The following is a 23,277-nucleotide window of genomic DNA, read 5'->3' as shown; positions in this document are numbered from 1 at the left end:
ACGCACAACTTTCTTATGATTGATGGACAAAGTGGAAGCGCCCAGGTGGTCATACCATCGTCTGCATCCTGCAGGCTCCGTGTTGAACCCTCCAAAAATACTTGCTCCTGTGGAGACGCATGCTTGTTTCCGAAATTTGCAGTGCTTCTGTCGTGGGTGGCTGCCATCTCAGTTGACACTTGTCGGCTGAACTGATTCTATCACGTCCGGCCGGACAATCCCACAGTACTTATAGCTGTCCTCTTGTCACTAACAGTTTTTTGGACCTGATATGAAATAGTGGTTGTCTCTTCTGTGATAATTGGTGGTGGCTCCGTGTAGCTCGCAAGCATTCACCGTCGTATTGAATGCAAACGTCTTGCAATTGGAATCGGCTTGGCATCTCTGTTGGCATTCCGTGGCAGTGCTTGTGGACACAGCTTGAAGCGGCACTAAGCTGTATTTGATTCCCTTAAGTGCACAATCTGGAGCAGCCAAGGCATAGAGCGGCTCGATCCCACAGCCACCCTTAGGGCCACTCCAAAAGCCTTTTGAACGTGCACCCACAGCAGTATTAGTCTCCCCAAAGAAGTAGCATCCCTGTGTACTCTCTTCGTAGGTCCACCTGATGCACTTCGAATTGATAAAACATTCGTAATGACAGTGAGAAGCCTTGTCTGCTTTCGTTGTGGCAACTCTCTCCCCTTCGTATTCAATGTCCTTTAGAAAGCAGCTCGTGTCACAGTACTTCGGCCCAGTCGAGTCTGCACGCTTGGAAAAGACCAATGATCCTCGTCCCCTTTTGATGTAGCACTTTCTAGTTGATGAATTGTAGGTAATATAATTGCAATCGCTCCTAGAGAGACAGGCAATTTTGCAGAAATTTACATTACCCATGCCTCCCAGAATCTCATGAGAGTAAAAATTCGAGCTAAGCTCGCTGACCATGCAAGATTCTGCATAAGTGTCCTCTTTCCTGCTTAATGAGCAGCTTGCCCTTCGCCCACTTACTGCGTCATCGGCGGCTACCATAACCGTACCATTCGCATAAGAGAAACATTGTTTATCCGTCCACGTCCATGTGAAGGCGCGGCAAGTCGGCTCCCCCTCACACATTGCCTGGCAAATATTTGGATTGGGGGCGAAGCCCAGCGAAGTTCCACTCTCACTAATCTTCTTGCCTTCCTGAAAGCACTCCGAGTCGCAAGACGGCACAACCACTGTCGACAAGCCTTGCGTGAGCCCCCGCAAGCTTTTCATCAGACTGCATGTTGATGCAGACTCATCATAAGCTGCTCCGACGCAATTCCTCGTCTGACCGCACAGCTCCTGGCAATCATCTGCACTGGAGATGTTGGAAAATCTTTCAGAGACTTCCGACCTCTCGCTGTCCACAAGAGTGCCCATACCAGCGCATTCGTTTCGGAATTCAACCTCCACGTCATAACCCTTGGCCGTGCCCGATGCAGTTTCAAATAAATAAACGAGAGAATTGTTAGGAACCTGGAACCCGGTCACATACGTATAAGGTGTTCCCCATTTGGTTTCAACCATAGACTGCGCACTAAATGCTTCATCTGCTCCTTTATCGAGACTTTGTGGGGGCTTCCATGCTTCTGTCCTTTTCTGGTTTGAAAGGGCTAGGACCATGGCGGCCAGAACCGTTAGTTCCTTGAACTTCCTCATCGCGCGGGGCATAAGATCACGGCGTTGCACAGTGCAAAAATATGAGGGGATATACCGACAAAGGCTTTAGATTATGCAAAAGTATAGAAGGCTCTATTCGAATGGGGTAGAGCCAAAGTGAAAGTCTGCTCTCACCTGAGTAGACTGATGCACTTCATTCACACGTACGACGTATGGAAGTCACAAGAACCGGATCTGGATTTACCGGCCTGCAAGGGCTGTCATTGAGAGAGAGCAGTGGGATAGGCGCCTAGCAGAGAAAAATGCAGTCAGATGATCGACGCTCAAAACTGAGATAGCGGCAGTGTTCTACCGTTGCACGCCCTCATTGAGCACGGGATACCACTGTGAAGTAATGCAATTGAAGTCTGGAAATAGAAGGTATGAAAAGTATATGTGGCTCAAACTTGCTAAGAATCATTTCTACACCAGCGGAAGTCACGAACTGGGCAAACAGGAAGCGGTGTGGTAGCGTAGATTCAGTGACTCGCCCATCCGTCAAGGGGGAGCTCATGGGGTCGCTAGCTTCATATGTCGGAAGAGACACTGAGCATGCCACAATCATTTGTGCATCAGGCAAGCTAATTTTGCCTTTAGTAAGGAAAAACTGTAGAGTTAAGTGCGGATCGGTTTCGCTGGTAATGAGACAGTGTGTAATTTAGTCTCGATGTCCATATCCTGCGTGCACGCCTCTGCCTAGAGCCGTGCCCCTGTGCCGACAAGAATACTGATATCATTGCGCGGGCATTCTACTCACTAACTGCGCTTTATTAGACATAAATGTTTGGGGAAGGTACTTGTGAATGGAAGGGTGCCTCTAAAGATGACTCCAGCTCCTGTATGGCATAGCGCTAGGCTCGCCTACCATCCATTGAGTAATTCAGATTTGTGTTTACCTCTATGGCTATAGTGGTATATAACTTATATGCATTATCGACTGCCAATGTTCATATTGTCGAATGTGTTTTGAGCAGGCCATCATGGATTTCTTCCTGTTTTCTAATCCGCACCCCGATTAGCCAGTTGAGCTGCTCAACTGGATAAGGCATAATACCAAAGGGTATAGACTCTTGTATTAAAGAAAAAACTACCTGCAGCACCGCATTCAAGTGCTCGCAACACTGAGGGTCTCACTGCTGCTGTCGCCATCCATACACCATGGATCTCAGTATCAGGTGTTAGAAGACAACGTGAAACTTCGCAGCAGAATATGTTAGCCGCAAAAAATGTGTATACACGCAAGTATACCTCTTTACTTAAAATCTTTGTCGTCACATCCGCACAAGTTGTGTGCAGGTGGTGCAGCGCCCTATTTCTAAGCGCACACAGACCCATTCACCAGTGCCCCAAATACCCACAGGTTGAAAAGCCGCAAAATACCTGGGAGCGTTTTTGTGCGTGCCACAAATTAAATGTTTATGAGGTTGAAGCTTTATGAGGCAGCTGCAAACACCCTAGGCCGATCACCCCAAAGAGTGGTGACGCGCTGTGCGCCAGCCATTTGGAATATGTGATTTTGCACCCAAAATACGCAGCCAAAGTGTGTGATAAAATATTCATTATTTGAAAAGATATTTTTTTTATTCGAACCTACTCAATTTACACTAGTGCTCTCCATTCACCTTGTCAGGCATTGCGCATGGCTACGGCGAATTCACGGAGGGTCCATTGTGCCAGCTTGCAACAAAGGAAAACGGCATCACCTAACTATAATCCTGGCTCCTTACTCGTGCTTCTAAAACTGAGTATGCTGTTGCATTATGACTTCTACATCTGCGGAAATGAGCCCATGCGCTATTGCTAACGTGTACATGCCACCAGAAGTCGTGTACAGGGATTTAAAAGCTTCTCTGGCCACTACCTGTAGCTACGAGGTCGGTCGACCTTGAGTGTTTCAGATGCTGTTTACGCACAAAGTAAACTTCCAGCGCATATCAGTGGGTGGGATCAACCTGTTGAGGCTGATGCCTTGAGTGAAATGCAACGCTCGTGCTCCAGGAAGACATGTGAAGCGGTTTCGAGGTCGGCATGTGCATGCAGTACCTTGTGCATATCTCTCTTAAGAGCCAGCTCAGCTTTTCCCTGCGTCCTATGCCATCGCCTGGACTTTGGCGTGTAATGAACCTCGCGCCCCTGGCAGGTCAAACTTTTTGCAGCTCGCGCACTAAAGCTAGTGCAAGCTGTGTGCGCTGGAAAGGAATCTAGCATGTCAAGCGGCTCGCAGCCCATGCTTTGCAGTAAGGCTAAGGGAAAAATTATGGTGCATTGCACTTGTGGCCTCCGTAGCAGGCGCTATATCTGACAGCCCATTGGTATGCCATTTGCACGTGTTTGGCTCTATTAACATTTTCCATACCATGCCAGTGAATACAGCCTCGGCTCTCTCATGCATGTCTCCCTTCACACAAAATTAAGGATCACATGTTTCCAAAACGCAGTCGATTGCACCACACTCTGGAATCACGGCCGCTAATTACACACTAATTTGTGATTCTCAAAACTGGTAAGGCTCTACCCGGTTTGAGCGTAAAGTATGACGGTCACCTGAGTTTATGAAAACGGTCCAATGGTGACGGAATACCCTGCAAGCAAATGCAACGAAAGATTTTCCTGCATATTCACCACGTGGATTATGCGTATCTAATTACGAAAGACCTTGGCTACATTGTAACTTGGGCGACTGGATGTAAGTCACGCAATGATGAGGTACAGATACTATCACACGCACAGCGCTTTCAGGCGTACCATCTACAAAACATACCCCCCCTTCAAACAAACAAAGACTTTTCTATGTCTTCTGGATCAAGCTGCGCACAGCCATACACTGGGCAGCGGGCAGTACATTAGTATATTATGAAGCGTGTTACTCAAATCTATTGGGTTCATGAGTGTTTCCACAGTGCACGCCGCGTGTGGTGCCTCAAGGTGCTAGGGTATCTGCAGCATACCTTCTCGGAGTGGTCAGTGCCAGTAGTACGAGATTTTACTGTGGATGAGACACAGAAAGTTCTGGTAGTGCCGTATTCAGTACAACATAGTTACACACTAATTGTACTGCTTCCGCAGTACAAACTACAAGCAGACATAATCCTTTTCCGTGAGGGAGTGCTTTTATATGAATTATTATTGTGTAAACAGCTGCACGGCTCGTGGAAGGACTACACTGCATTCCTGTACAGCAATCGGCGAACGTTTCGATCATTTTAATAGAAAGGGCAACAAAGCTTGCAGTTTCGCTCTTTCTCCTTATCTCCAGGGCAGTGCAAGTTCAACGAAGTGAGGCAGAGCCCATTGTGTGCGGGTTCGCAGTGTAGTGGGAGAATAGATCTGATCAAGGACAGGATCTTACTGGATTTGAAATCTATATGTTATAAGACTTCGGCCGAGTACCTGCAAGGATGGGAAAACTATTCAAAAGGAGTTTGCGGAGGTGCTAAATTACGGTGAGCTGCCAGCAGGCTGCACACCTGCTGGTTTTGTAGTGCACAGTATTGAGCTAGTATTCGGGTAAGGCTCAATATATGTTCCACTGTAGTGGAGTTTTATTTGACGACATATTGAGGTCAAGCGGCTGGAAAATGCTGGCTAAAATACTTCAAGTGCAGGAATCTAGTAGCGCCGCGGGCACAAGACTGCGCTGATGCCGAAGATGGACGAAAGGTGGCTCTTGTGAGCTGTTTTGAAGCCTCTCGATAGAGTTACTGCACACCATTAGTTTTCCTCGCTTCATGTTAGCAAAGTACATGAGAAAGTTCACGAGGCAACCGTCTATTCGACACTGGAGTCCACAGACGCCTTTCACAAATCCCGATTCACCCAGATGACAAGCGAAAAACGAACTTTCAAGCTTTCACTCGCAAACTCACTCGCACTTGAATGCTATTTAAGATATTTAGCGCTCCAACTAAATTACAGTGTCAGGTGTTCGGGGCTTATGTGGGCCTAATAAGGCCGTGCTATTCAGTTGATGCCTTCAAAGCACTGTCAGCACCTGCGGCGTGCGCTTCAGCTACTGCACGACAAGCAGTTGTATGTGAGGGAACACCACTTTATATTTTTACTATAAAGGTTACGCGTCGACGACTCCGTGTTTTGGCTGCAATAATTGAGCCAAAACCCGCAAAGATTGAAGCAACCAAGGCGTCGCATTTACTTTTCGCACCCGCAAGAACGTTTCGAAGCTCTACTTGCCTGCATTCTACTTACCAGCACGTACCTCATTCATTCTCTCAAATCGTTGCCCCATGACTGAGATACTGAAGAATACACGGTCTGTTACTTGGAAATTGGAAGCTGATGCAGCACGTAGGACTCCTAGCGGCCGCCTTACACCTCCTCCTGCTTTGCGTTTCCCGACTGTGAGCACCATTCCTTCTGAACTATCGATGCTAGAAAGATACCGGTCGGTGCTATTCTCCTAGAACAGGCTACTAGTTTTCAAAGTACCAAATCATTGCCTGCTATTCTCATTAATTTACATAAGGCAAGCAGCGATATTTACCTATAGGCAGTAATTATGCCAAATGCTAGAGCGTGGAAGGTGGCACTATTTATGTGGGCGTCATGCTACTTCCCAGACCGATCATGAGCCTTTAATGCACCTCATGGAAATCTACAAAAAATTACATTTCTCTACAGTTGGTCGTAGGTTTGGGGGCCTCGGGCGGCACGACTCTACATTAACGGATAGTAAGGGAATCACACTATGGCCACTAACGTGCTCTCGGATTCTTCAGAATTCGCCATTGTGTAGCAGGGTATCTTTCGTTTTCTGGCGAAAGTGGTTAAGCCTTGCGCTTCCGACACACATACATCAGCTAGCATTGCCCAGAGTGGTAATGGATGATGGACTACCGATTTGATGGTAGTGTGCTGTGGCTGAAAATACCGCGCTGACTCCGTCGTTCGTAGCCCACAACAACGATCCACTGGGTCATTTCGCGAGAAACACATGGTTGTGCTTTGGGGGCCACGGTGGAATCCAAAATACAATTGAGAAGTTTTAAGGGTCCTTCTAATGGCCTGGGATGCATTCAGTGGCAGAGGAGCACGCACCGTGATGCTCATATTGTCAGCAGCTGCAGTCCCGGAATTCTGTAAGAGCCAGCCTTTAGGGAAGCTTTCCGATTCTAGAAAGGCTTGTATTGATCAGGCCATGGACTTCATTATTTAACTGACAGTGTCAGAGGAGAGTAGTGCATCTACGGCGTTGTTAACACATTCTGCACATGTGCTCATTTCCTCCTGTGCTTTAGCTCTTTCCTAGTACAAGTCAAGAATCCTCTCAATTATTTAAAACTCATATCTGAAGCTTCACGCTTAACCCCAAAAGTACGATTACGGATAGCGGCCCCAGGATCGTTAGTGCTTCCTGGCATACCGCGTAGGTGGCGTGTCTTTATTAGCCTCTTGAATATTGACCATATTATGACTGCTTCGGAACACTCTGACTAAGACAAACAAACGGAATACTTCAAATGCACTTTTCTGCAGGTTTTTTACTCTATGCTTACGTAAATTCGACTGCTTGGCTTGCTTTGCTTTCGCTTACTGCGTGGTTTTATATCGCAGAAGTTTACTGGCCTTCCTATTTGAATGCCGTATCGACTGTCTAAACGAATGACACTCTTTCTGGATTAAGCCTATATCTATAGCCCCGCAGTCAGTCACCAGCTACCCTACTAGTCGAGGGATTTATTGGGCTGCTGGCTAGTGCACGCGGATATGTGCACAGTGATAAAGAAAAAGCATGGATTTATAACAAGCGGCGATCGGGTGGATATTGTGAAAATGACCCTTAGTCTCGACAATTCCGCTTGCCTTACAAGGTGGACTAAAAGGTAACACAACGAAGCAGTCTGTGGCCAGGTTGCATGGGCGAGCTATCTTATAAACAGTGAACTTCCATAGTTTTATCGGTTTTTTTTTTTCAAATTAAAGGAGGAATAGAAGCAGCAATACTGGCTCCTATGAGAGTTGCAAGCTTCTCAAAAAATCAGGTTGGCCCCTCAACTGCGCAAAGGGCATTCGAGACTATTGTACATGCGCGAACAATGGGTTTGTACCCGCTTTGACTGCAGCATGTGTGCTTAGTTGATCATACATTCCTGCAGCTAATTACCATAAATTGGATCCTACCATCCGACGTCCTTATGTGCAAGCATGAAGATACATGAATACTCAATTTGAAGCCACGTAATCTAGGTCGCTACCAAGGTCGCCGTATGTCTACCCATATTGCATGCCTGAGCACCCACTGCACAGTTCCATTGTCCTCGGCTCGGCATTCCATAATAATTTATAGTTGTAGGGATTTCATAATATAGTGTTAACAACAAGAGTATTCTACTAGGCCAAAGGCTATGGCACTGAGCATCCAATTGTTCTGTGTCCCCAAAGCTAATCCGCTAAACAGCAATGGCTTTCCTGGCATCCACGCTTGGTTACTTGCGGAGAGCAACTATTTTGCCTGTGGCGTAGTACCGGCCTCGTCGAGACTATCAAGCGAGGAGCATGTTGATCCCATCGTTCCTGAAGCACCGCAACGCTTCATCTTTGGGAACGACATAATTTCTTTGCTTCCCAATCATGAAACAGTTTTTTTCGTACATCTAGGGGTGTGAAAGAAGCCAGATATATCCCTGTGCTGTCTAAGTAAGTGCTGTCTAAGTAGAGTGGGCTATCTGAGTATCTGAATGACACCAGGAAAAGTAAACGCACATGAGTTAATGAGATTGTTTGAGGAAATATTTGATCAATTTTCTTTAGCAGTCCAGCGCAATGGTGCATAGAAAAACACAAATTTTGGTCGAAGCCAGGCCAACTGGCTCTGCTGACCTGATTTTTCTCCACTTTGATTCAACGGAGCAATGCACTTTTGCTTAGTATGCAGTGCCGAAGGAACAACTACTGGCAGCTGGTCCAGAAAACCACCTTGCGGTGCTGGCACCACCGCGCGGGAAGTCTTGGGGTTTATCGTCTGATGAAAACCCTTCGAGCTGCAACAAGCTCGACGCCGCAGTGCTTAAGACACATAAAAGCTTTGGCAGACTAGAGGGTCTAGCTAAACTAGGATGCCGCTCCAGCGGGATAATTTGCTTGTGGCCAGGTAAAGCAAGTTGATACCCAGCTACCTCGTGCTGAATCCCTTAATCGCCAGAAGCCTCTCGTGCGCTGCTCTTCGTTTCTGAACTAGCAGAGAACTGGCCTTAGAAAGTGACTCCATTGCATTCTGAAAACTTCCTGAGCACAAAGCCGTTTTACTTTGGTATCAAAGCGAATATTTTAGCCGCACTGGTCTGATGCGAGATAGACACTTCTTACTGGTGGTGTACTGCATTTGTTCCACATTTGGATATACATTAGAAGCTCTTCTATACTATCAGGCTGCTCTCATTCGCCACACCTTCAGCATAGGGATTACACAGCCTATAATGCCACTTTGTTGGCTGAGCGTGGCCCTTCAGCAAAACGAGTTCCTTACTTACAGCAGGCGCGGCGCCCCTGTCAACGCTTATATAGATTAGCTCTTTGTTGTTTCTGCAGGAAAAGGGGGGTCTATGGTGAGGAATAAAAGGAAGCTGAGCTCTGGACGTACCTGCTGAGAAATCACGACTGCCGCATGGGCCAAGCGGTTTTCTGCGGCGGTACAGATACAGCTGACCAGACTGCTGCTGCATTCGTAGCAACTCCAGTTTGCTGGTCTCTAATTCTTTGACAAGGCTCTTGATAATCTCCTGCTGCTCCGCCTCTCGTTTCTCGGCCTGCTCTCAAAAAACACATATCCGAACTTGTAAGGAAGCAAGTTGGCTTTTGAACTACTAAGCGATTTAAGATAGCCGCTTAACAGCTACTTACGATGAAGATAAATTTGGGGGGGACTCTCTAAATAAAAGGCTTTGCAAAAAAAGCGTTCACCAAAGGCGTTTGGCAGTTTTCTTTGTGAACGATTATTCCATGTGGTGTGCTCAGCATTGCGAAAAATAGTTGGTGGTAGATAAGGTCTCCAGCGTGTGTACATGCGTATTCCCCTTTCTCAACGATGCATCACACCATTCTGTTTAGCATAGCGGTGTGTATTCTAATAGCAATACAATGGACAACTTTGAGCCTCTGGTTGTAAGCCTTATGAGCAGCTCCACCGTCTTTCGTCCTGGTTGAATCCCAGCTACACCATTCCTTCCGCTGTTCCGACTTCAAGTCTCCCCTGTGCCCGCTAGCCCTTAAATAGTACGTCTCCGAAAGTCTATGGACATGCATGTGTATACCCTTTCTAGGTACCCTTTTACAACCAACATCTTATTAGACTAAATCCTGTATTCCTCCAGCATGGGTTAGTATGAATTAGTGTCGCGTGGTATGCACATCTTTTGTTTTACGGTGAAGTTGCTGAAGAGCTTCCTTTGCCTGCAGGCCTTGTTGTTGAAGCATCCTGGCATTGCGAGCTTCTTCAGCAGCCGTCTCTGCTTCCGCTGCGGCAGCAGCTGCTCGGCTCTCTATGGCATATCGTTGTGTTTCAATTTCTTCATAACACCATCGGAGTGCACGCCGCTTTTCGTCCAGTGCAAGTGCTGTCTCTGTCAATTCTTGCCTGAACACACAACTACACAGCTACACGGCAGTTGTTTACACAAGGCAGCCACGGATCTGGTTAACGTGCTCTATGGAGCTACAACGACCACGTCTTTCCGGCAAAAGCCCAGAAAAAGGGGTTCTGACGGGGACAAGCATCCAGATAGCAGTGGCCATCCCCCCTCACTGCAGCAGTTTGTCTAAAAAGCTAATCATGGTATAAATCACACGTGCCGAAAGAAATACATCTATATAGCTGAATGTGGTGTTCTTATGCAGCAGTAGCGAGTGCCGAATAGAATAGAGGGGGAGGCGTGTTTGTAACGCAGTGCAGTGGTCAGAAAGCTGCATTCGTGTTCATGATCCTTGCCTTTCCTTCTGCAGCTCGTTTTGAAGCTTAAGTAAATGAGATTCAGCGGTTCGCCAATATTCGCGGCGAGCTTGGTCTTGCTTTTCTTGGAACGACGCTGCACCTGCTAGACGATTTTCCCTTCTCTCTATTTCGCGTTCTCTCTGCAGGTCAATTGTGACGCAGGACTGTTTCAAAAGGCGGTACTCATGTTGCCAGGCTTACACTTTGCTGATAAGTTATTATTTTAATTGGTAAACACGCTGTTGCGTAAACGCTTTTCTACATGTTCTGTTGTTAGCCATGATCTAGCATGTGCTCACAAGGATCATCCGCACTGGTTTTCCGATTGCTTCATTAGCAGAGGCTTGTATTAACTAAGTTGGCTATGACTAAAGGTTTGCAACAGGGTTAGGTCACTAGAGACTGGGTTTGACTTTGCCTGTTCGAGGTCTAATTGCCGTGTCGCTGCCTCAGCTTCAGCTTGCAGCTGTTTGTGAACAAATGCTTGCTGCTGCTCCTCAAGGAGCTGTTGCTGTTGCCGCAGCTGCTCTTGCTGCTGCTGCTCCAGCTGATGCTGCTTTTGTCTGCTTTCGAGCAGCGACTGATGGAGATCCTGTAGCTTTAGCGATTCTTCGGCCAGCCTAACCATTGAAAGGCAAATACCTCATACATGCACTTCTACTTGCTGTGCTGAAAGGTTGTTTTGCGAGACACTGCCACGAAAAATGGGCTATATTTAGAGTGTCAGCCATGCCTGATATTCGTAAAATACGAACAGGTAACAAGGCCCAAAGATGGCTACCGGACTACCTGTGAGAAATGAATTTTTAGAAACAAAAATCGTGTGGACTGTACACAGCCAGAAAGGCATTGCTCTCACTTAGTAGAAGTGGTCTGAGCACGCTGCTCGGTGTCTTCACGAAGCGCTGCTGTTTCTTGCGCCACTAGTAGGAGTGCTTGCTGCTGCTGCTGAAGCGCTGCTACTGCATCTCCCATAGCTGCTAGCCGTTCATCGTGGGCCTGATGAACGCATCAGCGCAAGAGAAGCAGCACATTTATCAACAGCAAAGCACACGCTACGGCAAAGCACCTCAATAGGTTGTTTTTGAGAAATGCAGTTAAGGATCACCGAGACATCCAGGTCCCCTACTTTACATTGAGCGTCGCTCTGTTTGCTATCTCCTCGCTGGTGCTGCTGGAGAGAGAGTAGCAAATGTTTGAACTCGTCAGAAGTCCGCCTTGATTCCAATATCAGTGACTGTAGCTCGCGAAATGCAGGCCCCTTGTACAAACCGGAAAGCACGAGCAAGGAACAACTCAGTGGGAAATCCATACCCAAGAACACTATAAAGACACGGTATGTGCTTGCCTGACGCGACGCACCAACTGAGGATTACCTGAACAGCGCGTGATGTCTTAGGCTGTTTTTAAAGTATACTGGGCTCAGTTTTGGGTTCATGGAAGTGCTCTGCAGAAAGCCAAGAAGCGGATGACTACCTGGATGTCGATGTAGTGAGGCTGCAAGGGGTAACGCTAGGCCCCAGGGACGAAGGATGACACATACTTTCAGCTGTTGGGCCTGAAGAAGTTTTGCCTCTGCCTCCCTTCTTTCATCTTCCAATTTTTTTCGCCATTCATCATTTGCTGCTCGAAGCCTTGCAGACCAATGCTCTCTTTCGAAGTGGAGCGCCTGCTGCATCTGTAGTTGAAGCTGTTGTTGTTGCTGCTGTTGTTCAACCTGCTGTTGCTGTAGCACGGATCCCCTGGCTCTTCCCAAAAGTTTCACATCTTCTTCGTATCGTGCCAAGGTTCTGAAGAATAAAAGCAGTTTTAAACCATTATGCACAACTTTCACAGCAAGAATTCTTCGAGTTTAACGCCATCCTACACATTATTTGCTGAGTACGATATGCTGCCTAGTTGCTGATCAGATTCCTTTCCAGGAAGCTAAGCATCTAAGATTTACTGGTCCACAGTTGTCTGAAGGGCTTGATTCTTAAACAAGAGCTTTTGCTTTTCGTTTTCCCACGCTGCTCTCTCCTCGGCTGCTTTGGCGTCGTGTTGCGCCTGTAGGGCTACTGATTCGCACTGCATACGCCGCTTTAGCAAGATTAATTCATGCCGCAGCTGTTGAGTTTCCGCCCTGATGCCACACTAACAGATACTTGAACAGTCAGGTCGGGAACATTAATACTGACAGGACTATGCGTATGAATAAGAGTAAAAATCCTAGAAAATGTACGGGGTGTTGTGAGACTGAATCTGAAGACGAGACACTGCAATGGTTGCAGTTGCGAGCTGCGTCAGATTTTGTGGACTAGAAGGTCAGAATAGTCTTTGAATCATGCAGTCTTACTCAAGCCTAGCATTACGAAGACTCGCCTCTGCCAGGCTCTGCACACAAGTTCGTAATTGCTCTAGCCCGTGACTAGAACCAAGGTTACCAAAACGAACTTTCTCAAGAGACCCCAGTCGCCCAAGCGCCCCGAAAATGCAGATCGAAAGCTTTAGCAGCCAAAATGCGGCACTTTTTTGACAGGAGAAGACGGCTTTATGCTAAAGTGGGATCCTACAGCAGCTTTATTAACTTCAGCCGTTGAAGACCCTCCAATACTATTCATGTTTCCTTCCATTGCTCGGCTAGTACTCTCGAGTTCAACATGCTCCGGACCGCTTTTTAGGCCCAAAACTCCTTCTACCTCCCACGGTCCCTCGATTGTCTGAGGCAACAGAGTGCTAAAGCCTTTGAACACCAGAATTTCAGGCCTTTATAAGAAAGCTATTCACAATGCAGTGCAGAAGTGAGGAGCATCAGATTTTTTTAGCATTCCATTGTCCTTACCGTCTCAGAGACATGTAGTTTTTCAGCCGTTTCACTCCCTGTGAGACAGTGAATCAATGGATCATGTAGGTTGATCGTTACCTGCCCTGTTCGGTTGTCATCCCATAGGGGTCAGCCAGAGCTTGTGACTACCAAAAGTACTTTGCAGAAGCTACTTGACAATCCGAGCGACGAGCACACCAGCAAACCGCCGATGGTCTCGAGGTGATACCACAAGAAATCACTTACTGCTTGCTAGAAGGCTGCTACCAGTGCCTGGGGGACAACTGTTGGTGCACTTTTTTGTGCACCCCACGGGGTTTTCTTCGTCTTTGTTCGTTCCGCTGAATGCATCCACTGAATACTGGCATACATTCGTTATGTTAAATTAGCAATGCTCTCAGTAGCCCAATTCAGTCATCATATGTAGATTTTGAAAATCTTGTGAAAGGAGCCTTAAAGTCCTATTAAATGTGTGCCTTTACTGTTGAGGAGTGCTGTCCTTCGACAGATTCTCGAGAAGGTCTTCAACTGAAAACTGGAGTACATACAAGCAACATTGAAAGGGCCTGCTGCTGAAGCACAGAATTTCGTCACTCTGCTATTGAAGCAATCAAAGCAACTAGCTCTTGTGTCTCACCTCAGCAGGTTTTCTTGCTATACTGGCAAAACTGCCTGAAGTGTGCGGACACCAATAGGAAGAGTCGTGTAGCACGCATCAAACTTTAATGCTCATATGAAATATATCACAATTTCTGCTACTAGGAGCAGCAGCAACTCTTGCACTTCAAGACTGAATCCACTTTGCCAGGATTGCTTGGTAAGTTGGGCTAGGAGCTGCTGTCGTAAGTTAACCTTGGAACACTCCTATGGACTTAATTTTGTCCGGTAAGCAGCGTCTTACCAACAAATGTAGCACGGCAAAATATAGTATAGCTGCTCTGTACTGAATCTAGAAGCCCTGCAGCCCAATACTTACCCGAGTTCCCCAGGACCTACCGTCATAATCCTTTGAATTCTCGCATTTGCTACCTCTTTGCTCCGTGAAACCTTTCCAGAACGAACCCTACGCATTCAGCCAAAGCTATAGGCGCTATAACTCAATGAATGGAGCATCGCCTTCCATTCATAGCCAAATCGAATTCACTATAGGGGATGGCAATGAACCGTGAACTGCTCAGTTAGGCTGGTTGGAGTCTAGTTTCTTTGGGGTACATTACTTTTCGTTCGCTGGCAGTGGGCAGCTTTCTGCGATTAGGCCCTGATTGTGCAGGCGCGTCGAGTGTCTCATTTGGGTTTGATAATTGGGGGTTCAACGCAAGGTCCAAACTTCTGGTCATTATGAGAAGCAGAGATGCCTAGCCGACTTTCCTGGTCCTCTAAGCTAGTTTGCAGGAATGTGATGATAGGTAAGGTGCCACAGCCCTCCGCCTTCACGGGGAAATTTGAGGCTGCATTTGTTCAGATGCAGCGATGCATCTGAGTGTGGCGCGTTTCGTGTTGTTTTGTTGAGCTTTCAGACCACTTGTCAGCTGTAGGTTTTTCGTAAGCGCCTGAATAAAGATGTCGGAATTTTCCATTGCTCTGGCCTTATCAGTAGCTTGGGCCCCCATGTTTTTCCGAGGGGCCCCTGGGCAATAATTTTCGGGGCTGCTGGTGTTCGCCGAAGTTTGACAATGTAGAAGCTGTAGCGCGAAGACAGCGGCAAAAAGCCATTGCATCAAGTGCACATTGTAGCTTTACGTGCGAATCTAAATGGCTTTTTTTTAAAAAAATCAGCCCACAGACAAACGAAGGATCGATTTACCCGAAACACTTGAACAACGGACCATGCAGCGCCTCGGCGCGAAAGGCCTGCCCGGTGCCAGAAGTACTGCTGTACGTACGATTCCCCGCCTCCAAACCACCAGCATTAAGCTTTAGATTTATGCATAAATAGTCGCGTAGAATACTAGCTCCATTTAACTAGTTGATTTGCAGCAAAAGGATCCGCCAATTCCAGCTGAGCTGCAGCCGACGGCACAGAGTGGGCCATCTGCTCCTCCACAATTCTTCCCGACTTCGAGTGTATGCACAACGTTTGATGACTCCTGCTAGCCTTCAACTTTCCGCACTTTTGCGGAATGACAGAGGGGCGTACACAGGGCATCGGCCATGCCTGCTGAGAACGATGAGGCCAGGTGCCCCTGTGGTAAGGCTACTGCGTAACCATCCCCCCCAAGCAAATGCGCCTTCCTTGCAGCTACCCTTGCCTTCTGGAGCGCATGATGGCTGCTTCCAGCCGCCTCAGCGATTGGATGCGGAAAATCAGGGATCTCCTGTGAGACTGCCCCAGCAGCACCTGACTCGATCGCAGCAACAGCATCAACAGCTGCAGTCGCAGCACGGCTCTCTTCGGGAGGGAAGGCCCCTCAACGTTTCACGCATGCTCTCCCAGTTTAAAAACATATCTCCTTGTAGCACAGGAGAAGCTGCAGTCCTCAAGGGCAGCTGCACGAGAATTTATCGTCTCCCCCCTTCATACATTGGGGAAGCCTCCATTCCAACAGGATCGTCCCACAGGAAACCCCTTATGATTCCCCGACAGTCTGAGGCATCCCACTTCCTACCTCTTCAGCGCCAACAAAGCACAGTGGAACCAATAGGGACTGCTGCAGTGACGAAAGTAGCCGCAGCGGACACATGCAATGTCTCGACAGTGCCTAACCAGCTGCAAACCCCATGTGCTTCTGTGTATGAGGATGCAAAGCAGCAAGAGCTTTTGGAGCCATCTTCCATGTCAGCCACGTTGCTGCGGCCACCTCCCCAGCAGCACGAGCAGCGCCAGCAGCAGTCTAGGCAGCTTTCATTGCAAAAATACGAACAGCATTCGCAGCTTAAGGCTCAGAATGAATGGGAGGTAGATTCGCTTCTGCCAACAGTATCAGTTGAATACCCCCAGCATGAGTGCGTAACACTGGACCCCAACCAGCAGCCGCAGTTTTCAGTGAAGCAGCAGCTGTGCTTTGACACAAATCAGCAGCAACAGTACAACCAGCAAGCCGAATCTGAGCTTCCAGAGGGCGCCAGAGAGCAGCATGATCGCCTCGCAGCAGAACTGCTGGCTGTCGAGGAGCAGCTTGCCGAAAAGGAGGCCTTGCTGGCTCTGTTTGATGGCTGTTTGGAGCAGCAGCAGAAGCTGCAGCTTGCAGAAAAGCTACAGCAGCTACAACAAAAGCAGGAGCAGCAGCAGCAGCAGGAGCTGCTCCTGCTCAGGCAGCAGCAAGAGCTAGCAAGACAGAGGAGGCAAGTCGAGGCGCAGAAACGCGAAGCTGAGGGAGCTTTGTTGCTACTTCAACAGGAAGAAGAAGTACTCAAGAAGCAGCAGGAGCAACAGCGAGCAGCAGTTGAGGAACAACAGAAGGAGCAGCAGCGGCTTAAAGAGCAACAAAAGGCCTTTGAAGATACGCAGAAAGAGTTTTCAGAAGGAAAAAAGCGACATCAACAGCACCAGAGGGAGCTGGGCTCCCTGCATGCACGCCTGCAGCTGCAAGGGGTAGAGCCACCTCAGAAACAGGAGCACCTCGTACAGCAGCCGAAGATGCTGCAGCAGAGACAGGCAGATATGAGGGCGTTTATACGGGCGCAAGAACCACGACTCCAGCAACAAGCACTGCAGCAGCATCTAGAACCGCAATACGAGATGCAGCATCAAAGCATGGATTACAAAGGTCACCAACTCATAAAGTCGAACAAAGCCCTATCGCAACAACAGCAAAAGAGTGACTTGCAGCTGCAGCATCGTAATTATGCACCATTTCTTTCAAGGAACCGGCTACCCCCACTGAACTCTGCTGAGACGACGACAAAGGGGGCGGAGTTGCCTCTGCTGCATCAGGCACAAGAACAGCTGCTGCTGCAGACTTCCCGTCAGGAGGAGCTGAACGACAGCAAGCTCCCCCCGCAAGGCTCCCAGTGGTGCTCCTGCGAAGAGTTTGGGGGGGAACCCTCCATGCCTGCCGAGACGAATAAGTCTTCAGGCATCCTCGGCAACGCAGCAGCTGCACCTGAGCCGGGGAGAGAGTCGGGTGACTCTACACGGCTCCCTTCAGCGGAGAGTGCGAGTGCTCACAGAAATTCTCCAGAGAAGAGCAGCAACGCAATGCAACGGGAGCTTATCCAACGGCCTTGTGAGGGCGAAGGCAAAAACACAGCGCAGGAATCAGTTCCCCGCTGTCGCTCCGAGATGCCGCGACGCGCCTCGCACTTTTCAGGGGGTGAAGAGGGGCAAGAAAGCGCGCAACACAGCAGCAAGTCTGCATGTCCACGCCGCAGCAACTCACCCCTCGTGGGTGGCTCCACATGTCCACCTCGACTGTTGAGATCGACAGAGTCGCAGCGCTTGAGGGAAAAGTCTCTGCAGGAGCATCTCAAGAGCCTAAAGGCAGCCAAGAGGCCACTGAATCCTCGCGGAGCACCCAAGAAGGGGTCAGAGTACTTGCGCCTTCAGTCTGGCGACTCTTCGCGCTCTCAGGGGTCTGAAAACCGCAGCAAAATGAGCAGCTGGGGAAACATGCACCAGGGTGCGAGCGAAGCCTCCACAAGAAATCACTCAAAAGAAGCGCCTCGTCTGCGTTCTCGCACTGGTGGATCTCGCTCAGAGATAGACCCCCCTAGTGCCTTTTCTGGGGAGTCTCAGTCCTTGCCTCCCCAGGAGAACCTTGATAGGATGCGCGGATGTCTTCAAAGGGCGTGCTCCCGTCTTCCCAACGAACGCGATGGAGCATCCAGCAGCCTTAGGCGCACCCGACAGCAGCAGTTGCGGGAGCTGCTGCAGGAACAACGAAGGGAAATAAATCTTTTGCTGTTCAAGAAGCACCAGCTCGAAAGAGCGGCCTCAGGGGAAGGCATCATGTCCAAGGAGCAAACGAAGTCTCTTGACCCCTCAAGTAGACTCCAGATATTCCCTAGAGAGCCCTACTTGCAGGCGGAAGGCTGCACGTCATCTGCTGGTAAGCCGTGCGCAGGCAGGACGCTCCTGTGGCTAGCGCATATGCGAGACTTTCTGGGCGTCATCCTCTTCCACTCACTAGCCACTAATCTATGGCGCTGTGCCTCCGTGCGCTTGAACAAAATATCTACTTTCTTCTCACTTCTCCTGGCCTTCTGATCATTGCGCATCTCTTTATTGTAGATAGGCTTTCTGAGCGATGCCTCCTGCAAACGCTCGTGACTGTCTTCCCACTAAGCAGGCGCTGTGTTTGCCTGCCAGGAGACTTCCCCGGCTGTGTCTGTGGTGGAGATCACCCGCGAACAGCCTGGGGATCTCTAGATGACGCATTAGCAGAAGTTCACAACAATCATTCTGGCCTTCAGCGCTGGACTAAGGTCAATGAGGGAGTGTACTTTTATGGTGATACTCAAGTAAGTCCGACAGCTGACAACTAGTGCATGCCTAGCGACGCCCTCCTCCGTAGACTTTCCCCTTTCGCCTTGGCGGCTTTTTCGACACATACGTCCATGCTCTCTTACTCTCACGTGCCTCTCCTGTACTGCTTCCTATGTTGCCCTCTCCAGCTGGCTCAGTGTATCTACTGCGTGATGCTGCTTCTCTACGTCTTCCTGGCCCACGGTTTAGAGAATACGTGAACCCTTTCAGTTGCACATATAGACGCCAGATCAACATTTCGCAAGAACAACAGTAACAATTGCTGTTCGCCCTTCACCCATTCTGCCAAGGTACACTATCTGCGGAATCTTCGCTTTCAGGTGTCTCTGAGTTTCACTAATGGGCGCCTTATGGCGCAGACCGATGCAGGGCCATACATTTGGAACAAAGGAGCCCGTGGAGACATACTCAAGTTTATTAAGGCGTCTGACGAGCGCCGGATGAGAAAAGAGGAAAGCCTCTAGCTAAAGCAAAGACCACTAGAACCGTGGGTATGGGGTGGACGGCCAGGGAGCTCCTCGCGTGGCTTGCTGAATGTCTTCCCAGAAGACGGGGACGGTTGACATCCATCGAGGCGGCGGATCACCTGACGTGAGGCGACCGCAGAAATACCGATGAAACAGTTCCCCAACAGAGCTGGCAAGGATCCAATGCTGGGAGCGGAGCCTGAGCAGTGGAATCAGCCGCCAGACGGAACGACACAGTCGGAAAGATGCACGTTCCCTACAGCTGCAACGCTGAGAAACACCTCCCTGCGCGCCCCTAGAGGGGCTGCCCCAATAAAGGGATTCAGAGCGATTAACGCAAGGCGGTGCTCAACTGGACGAAAGGTCTGCCGCAGCAACGCTGCATGCGTCGCCGCGTGCTGCAACAAAAGCAGCACGTCCGCCTCAAGCACTTGCTGCAGTGCAACAGCAACTCGCAGCAGAGAAGAAAACTGCTCAACGCGAACAGACGCATGCGCTGTTGCACACTGGGCACCCTGCTTCTCGTCCTGCTGCCGCTGTGCCGATACGTCTGCTGCGATGCCTCTGTCCTCACCGCCAGCCAACCGTTGCAGCACTACACTCCAGTCAGACGCACTTGCAGCATCAGCCTGTGCTGCAGCCTCAGGTCTTAGCTGCTGCCGCGACGACAAATGCAGCGACATTGTGGTTCTGACCTGAGAGCAGACGTGCTGCAGCAATCTGCAGCAGAGCGGCCCTAAACGCTGCGCCACCGCTCTGCTGCTGTTGCTGCCAGCGGCAGAAGCTGCTGCTTCTGGTGTATATACTCCCGGGACTGCAGCAAGAGCGGCGGAGAGGACGGTCCTTAGCACGCAGTCGATTAGACAGTCTGCTGCAAGCCCGACAACCTCCGCATACACCTGAAGCGGCAACACCACAACAGTCATCTCTTAGCATTGGGGGGTGACGTGAGGGTTCAGGGATTGCAAGACAGGAACAAGAGACTTCATTAGAGCTTCGCAGTTACATGCGAAACCAAGGTTCAAAATTTCCCATCCAGTAAGGGGATAGCGACTGGCGCAACTTGAGGGCATATCAGAATGCGGCTTGGCACGTGGTTCAGTCGTCAAGCTTAGCGTTCAGAACTGGGGCATAGGGTTTTTAAGTATTGGGGAGTACTTGAATAGGCAATATGGGCAGGAGATCTAGTGCTGCGTTGTTGAGGCGCTGCGTAAGGATTCCAGCGGCTGCCTCTAAGTGAGTCTCGAGTCGGGTGCTGCTTCGCGTTGCCGTTTTCAGCAGCTCATGCAATTCGTTTGATGCGGTTTGTAGCTCCTTCTGCAGTCCTTTAAGCATATTCACGAATATGGTCTCTTGTTGCTGCTTTAGTGCGACAACCAGCTCCGCAATTTGTTGCCTGAAGGGAACCTCGGCTTGCTGCTGTTTGGCTGTTGTTGCGGGATCACGCGCCGCTGTAGATACACCACACGCTGCTGCCATGGATGCATCCGGGTAGCCGTCAAAGATAGGCAGCGAGTCACTCAGCAACGAATACGTCCTGCGAGCTGCAGCAGCCTGGCAACTGCAACAACAACTGCTGCTACTGTTGCTGCAGGAGCAGCTGCTAGCACTGTACAAAGGTGCGCCTCTTGACGCTGTTGTGGCTGCATGCACTGCAAGCATCAGCGGCATCCGCAGCAACCAGCGGCAGACAACTTCAGCGTCTGTCCACCTTAGTGCGGGTGCGCTCATGTCTACCCCAGGAGCTGCTGTTATTGCTGCAGCTGCATGAGAATCGAGGAAGCGCAGCATCAAGAATAGGTTGCAAATAGAGAGAGCCGTAGCCAGCTCAGCACGTGCAGCAATGCGGCTGCTGCAGCAGCTGCTACTGCTGCACAGACAAGGCTGATCTCTCATGATGCTGCACCAGCAAGGAAGCGACAAGTCGTTGCTGCTACTGTGGCAGCAGTTGGCAACAGTTCTTGCTGCGTGCCGCAGCAAAGACTGCAGAAGCTGCAGCAGCAGCCACGTCTCCTTAGTGATCCGTAGCGGCGCCAAGAGCACCAGAGCGATATCGGTTTCCTCTGCAATGCACTGCAGCAGCTGCAGCCGCTGCGTCTGCTGCTCCTGATTAGTGAGTTGCTGTACCATCAAAATGTCGTGCATGCCTCCAGGGATGCTCGCATCCGTAGCCAGAACTGCGGCAGAAGCAGTGGAGGCGCTCCCTGCAAGTGCTTGTAGCAGCAGTTGGCGTGCTTCTGCAAGGAGATTCGCATTGCGGTGTACGTACACCTTAGCGAGCCATTCTGTGGCTCTACGCGTTGCTCGGCTGGTGTGCGGCTGCTGCTGCTGGGGATCCTGTGGTGACACCAAGCCTTGCTTCTGAAACAGCTGCTCAATCTGCATGCTAACGGTAGCAGCAGCTGCCGCTGGATAAAACGGCAGCACACCTCCTGCCACCGCGTCTGCCGCTGCTGCCTCAGCCCTCAGCAGGAAATGTTCGGTACGAGAATGCAGGAGCAGCTCCAGGAGTGGCTGCTCGAGGAAATTCCACAGGATTTTTCCCCACATGCGACGGCACTCAACGTGTTCTTCTGCAGCGAAATCACATATATACTGCAGCAGCGACTGTAGGGCTTGGAGCACAGCTGGCGCTGCAGGAGTTTCTGCTGCTGCAGATGTCGATTTTGCTGCAGTGCCCTCTGAATCGAACGCCTTTTCCCTGTCAGCTGTCCACTTCCATGTGAAACTTCTGCAAGCCATGTAAGGGGCTTGATCGTGACTTGTGACAGTAGCTGTCACTCGACAGTTGCCGCTGCTGCGGGCAAAAGCGGAGAGCAGCGGCTGCAGCACACATTTGTTGATCTGCTGTGTAATGAAGTACAAACGGCGATGCAACAGTCCAAGGTGATGCAGAGACTTCCACACGTCGGTAAGGCGAGACACAGTGCCGCATGCGTTGCCTGATCCTGATGAGATCTCTCCCGCCGTTGCTTCAGCTGCTGCTGCTAGTTCAGAGCAGTCCATGGCTGCTACACCTCGGCTGTCGGCATGAAAGTTTCCTGCTGCTGCATCAGGAGAACGACTGATGCTGCTGCAGTGCAAGACGGGTGTTAACGTAATTTGCTGCGAAGATACTTGTAGGTGCTGTCGCAGACGTGAGTCAAGGGAAAGAACGAGCTGCTTGTGCACCTCGATGAATTGCTGCTGCAACTCTCGAATAGCTGGAAGCGGCTTGGTATCCCTTGTTGCTGCAAGGAGGGGTAGAAGCAGCGCATGCGCAAAGATCTGAAGGGAAGCTGCTGCCTCGACTAGCAGTTGCTTCTTGAGCAGCTCTCTGAAAAAGGCCAGCTGCTTCTGCGCCAGCTGCAACTGAAGTACAAACCCTTCTACTTCCTGGATGACGCTGAGCTGCTGTCGAAGCAGAAGCTGCTGGTTCTCGCTTTTCTGCAGCCTGCATGCTAGAGAATCTCCTCTAGATCCATTTCCTACAAGTTTCTGTTGCAGCTGTAGTACATGCACAGATGCTTGATGGGACTGCTGTTGCTGCTGCTGCAGAGAAGACTGAAGTTCATGAAATTGCGCCTCTCCCTCTTTCAACAGCTTCAGGACGCGCTGTTTTGCTTCCGCTTCTGCTGCCCAAACATCCTGCTGCAGCTGCTGTAGCTGTTGGAGTGAAACTGTTTCTGGCAAGGCTGCCGATGTAGCTGCTGCTGCGGGAGCTGATATGCGTCGGTGAGAAGCACTTCTAGGACTCTCACTAACGGCATCACGATTTCCTGTTTCTGAGGCTGATGCACGGGGATGCAACATCCTATTGTTGCAGCAGCTGCTGCTACGGTTGCGCTACCAGCCCTTGCTGCTGCCACAGCTGCAGCCTTTGATTAGACATGGAGTTGCGCATCTGTTTCAGAATCATGTAATGCATGGATGCGACAGTCTTTTGAGTCATGAAGAAGAGGGCTTTCGCTCTGCCTTCGCAAGAACCCCGCAG

General features: G+C 49.7%; 4 protein-coding genes across 4 annotated transcripts; 1 reads left to right on the top strand and 3 right to left on the bottom strand.

The window, feature by feature from the left end:
- Positions 1-249: 249 nt before the first annotated feature.
- On the bottom strand, positions 250-1,665 carry LOC34621645 (micronemal protein 4). Its single transcript, XM_026335295.1, has one exon. The coding sequence runs from the start codon at positions 1,663-1,665 to the stop codon at positions 250-252; it is 1,416 nt and encodes a 471-aa protein (XP_026191080.1).
- A 6,881-nt stretch (positions 1,666-8,546) lies between these two features.
- LOC113146816 (trichohyalin-like) lies at positions 8,547-13,444 on the bottom strand. The gene is made up of 12 exons (XM_026335292.1): positions 13,431-13,444; positions 13,146-13,324; positions 12,945-13,041; positions 12,555-12,731; positions 12,153-12,399; positions 11,718-11,870; positions 11,469-11,608; positions 11,023-11,229; positions 10,607-10,747; positions 10,030-10,267; positions 9,056-9,428; positions 8,547-8,812 (listed from the first exon to the last, which is right to left on the bottom strand). The coding sequence occupies exons 1-12, from the start codon at positions 13,442-13,444 to the stop codon at positions 8,547-8,549; spliced, it is 2,232 nt and encodes a 743-aa protein (XP_026191077.1).
- A 2,390-nt stretch (positions 13,445-15,834) lies between these two features.
- On the top strand, positions 15,835-19,301 carry LOC34621647 (trichohyalin). The gene is made up of 3 exons (XM_026335291.1): positions 15,835-18,400; positions 18,661-18,812; positions 19,158-19,301. Exons 1-3 carry the CDS (start codon positions 15,835-15,837, stop codon positions 19,299-19,301), a joined length of 2,862 nt encoding a protein of 953 aa, XP_026191076.1.
- Positions 19,302-19,516: 215 nt separating this feature from the next.
- Positions 19,517-23,096, bottom strand: LOC34621648. Its single transcript, XM_026335290.1, has 4 exons — positions 22,126-23,096; positions 21,975-22,035; positions 20,463-21,911; positions 19,517-20,203 (listed from the first exon to the last, which is right to left on the bottom strand). The coding sequence occupies exons 1-4, from the start codon at positions 23,094-23,096 to the stop codon at positions 19,517-19,519; spliced, it is 3,168 nt and encodes a 1,055-aa protein (XP_026191075.1).
- Between the last annotated feature and the right edge of the window lie 181 nt (positions 23,097-23,277).

This window comes from Cyclospora cayetanensis, unplaced genomic scaffold (genome assembly GCF_002999335.1).
Source record: "Cyclospora cayetanensis isolate NF1_C8 unplaced genomic scaffold, CcayRef3 CcayRef3_contig_64, whole genome shotgun sequence".
Classification (NCBI taxonomy): Eukaryota; Apicomplexa; class Conoidasida; order Eucoccidiorida; family Eimeriidae; genus Cyclospora; species Cyclospora cayetanensis.
This window is presented reverse-complemented; position numbering and strand designations above follow the sequence as displayed.

Coding starts and splice junctions, on each gene's coding strand:
- LOC34621645 (XM_026335295.1), bottom strand. CDS start 1,665: ATGAGGAAGTTCAAGGAACTAACGGTTCTGGCCGCCATGGTCCTAGCC.
- LOC34621647 (XM_026335291.1), top strand. CDS start 15,835: ATGCTCTCCCAGTTTAAAAACATATCTCCTTGTAGCACAGGAGAAGCT. Junction 18,401..18,660: donor AGGCTGCACGTCATCTGCTG/GTAAGCCGTGCG, acceptor TTTGCCTGCCAG/GAGACTTCCCCGGCTGTGTC. Junction 18,813..19,157: donor ACTTTTATGGTGATACTCAA/GTAAGTCCGACA, acceptor CTTCGCTTTCAG/GTGTCTCTGAGTTTCACTAA.
- LOC34621648 (XM_026335290.1), bottom strand. CDS start 23,096: ATGTTGCATCCCCGTGCATCAGCCTCAGAAACAGGAAATCGTGATGCC. Junction 22,036..22,125: donor AACAAATGTGTGCTGCAGCC/GCTGCTCTCCGC, acceptor CATGGCTTGCAG/AAGTTTCACATGGAAGTGGA. Junction 20,204..20,462: donor TGCCCATATTGCCTATTCAA/GTACTCCCCAAT, acceptor TTGCCGCTTCAG/GTGTATGCGGAGGTTGTCGG.
- LOC113146816 (XM_026335292.1), bottom strand. Junction 12,732..12,944: donor CTTCGTAATGCTAGGCTTGA/GTAAGACTGCAT, acceptor GTGTGGCATCAG/GGCGGAAACTCAACAGCTGC. Junction 8,813..9,055: donor TGAAGGTGTGGCGAATGAGA/GCAGCCTGATAG, acceptor CTGGCGATTAAG/GGATTCAGCACGAGGTAGCT.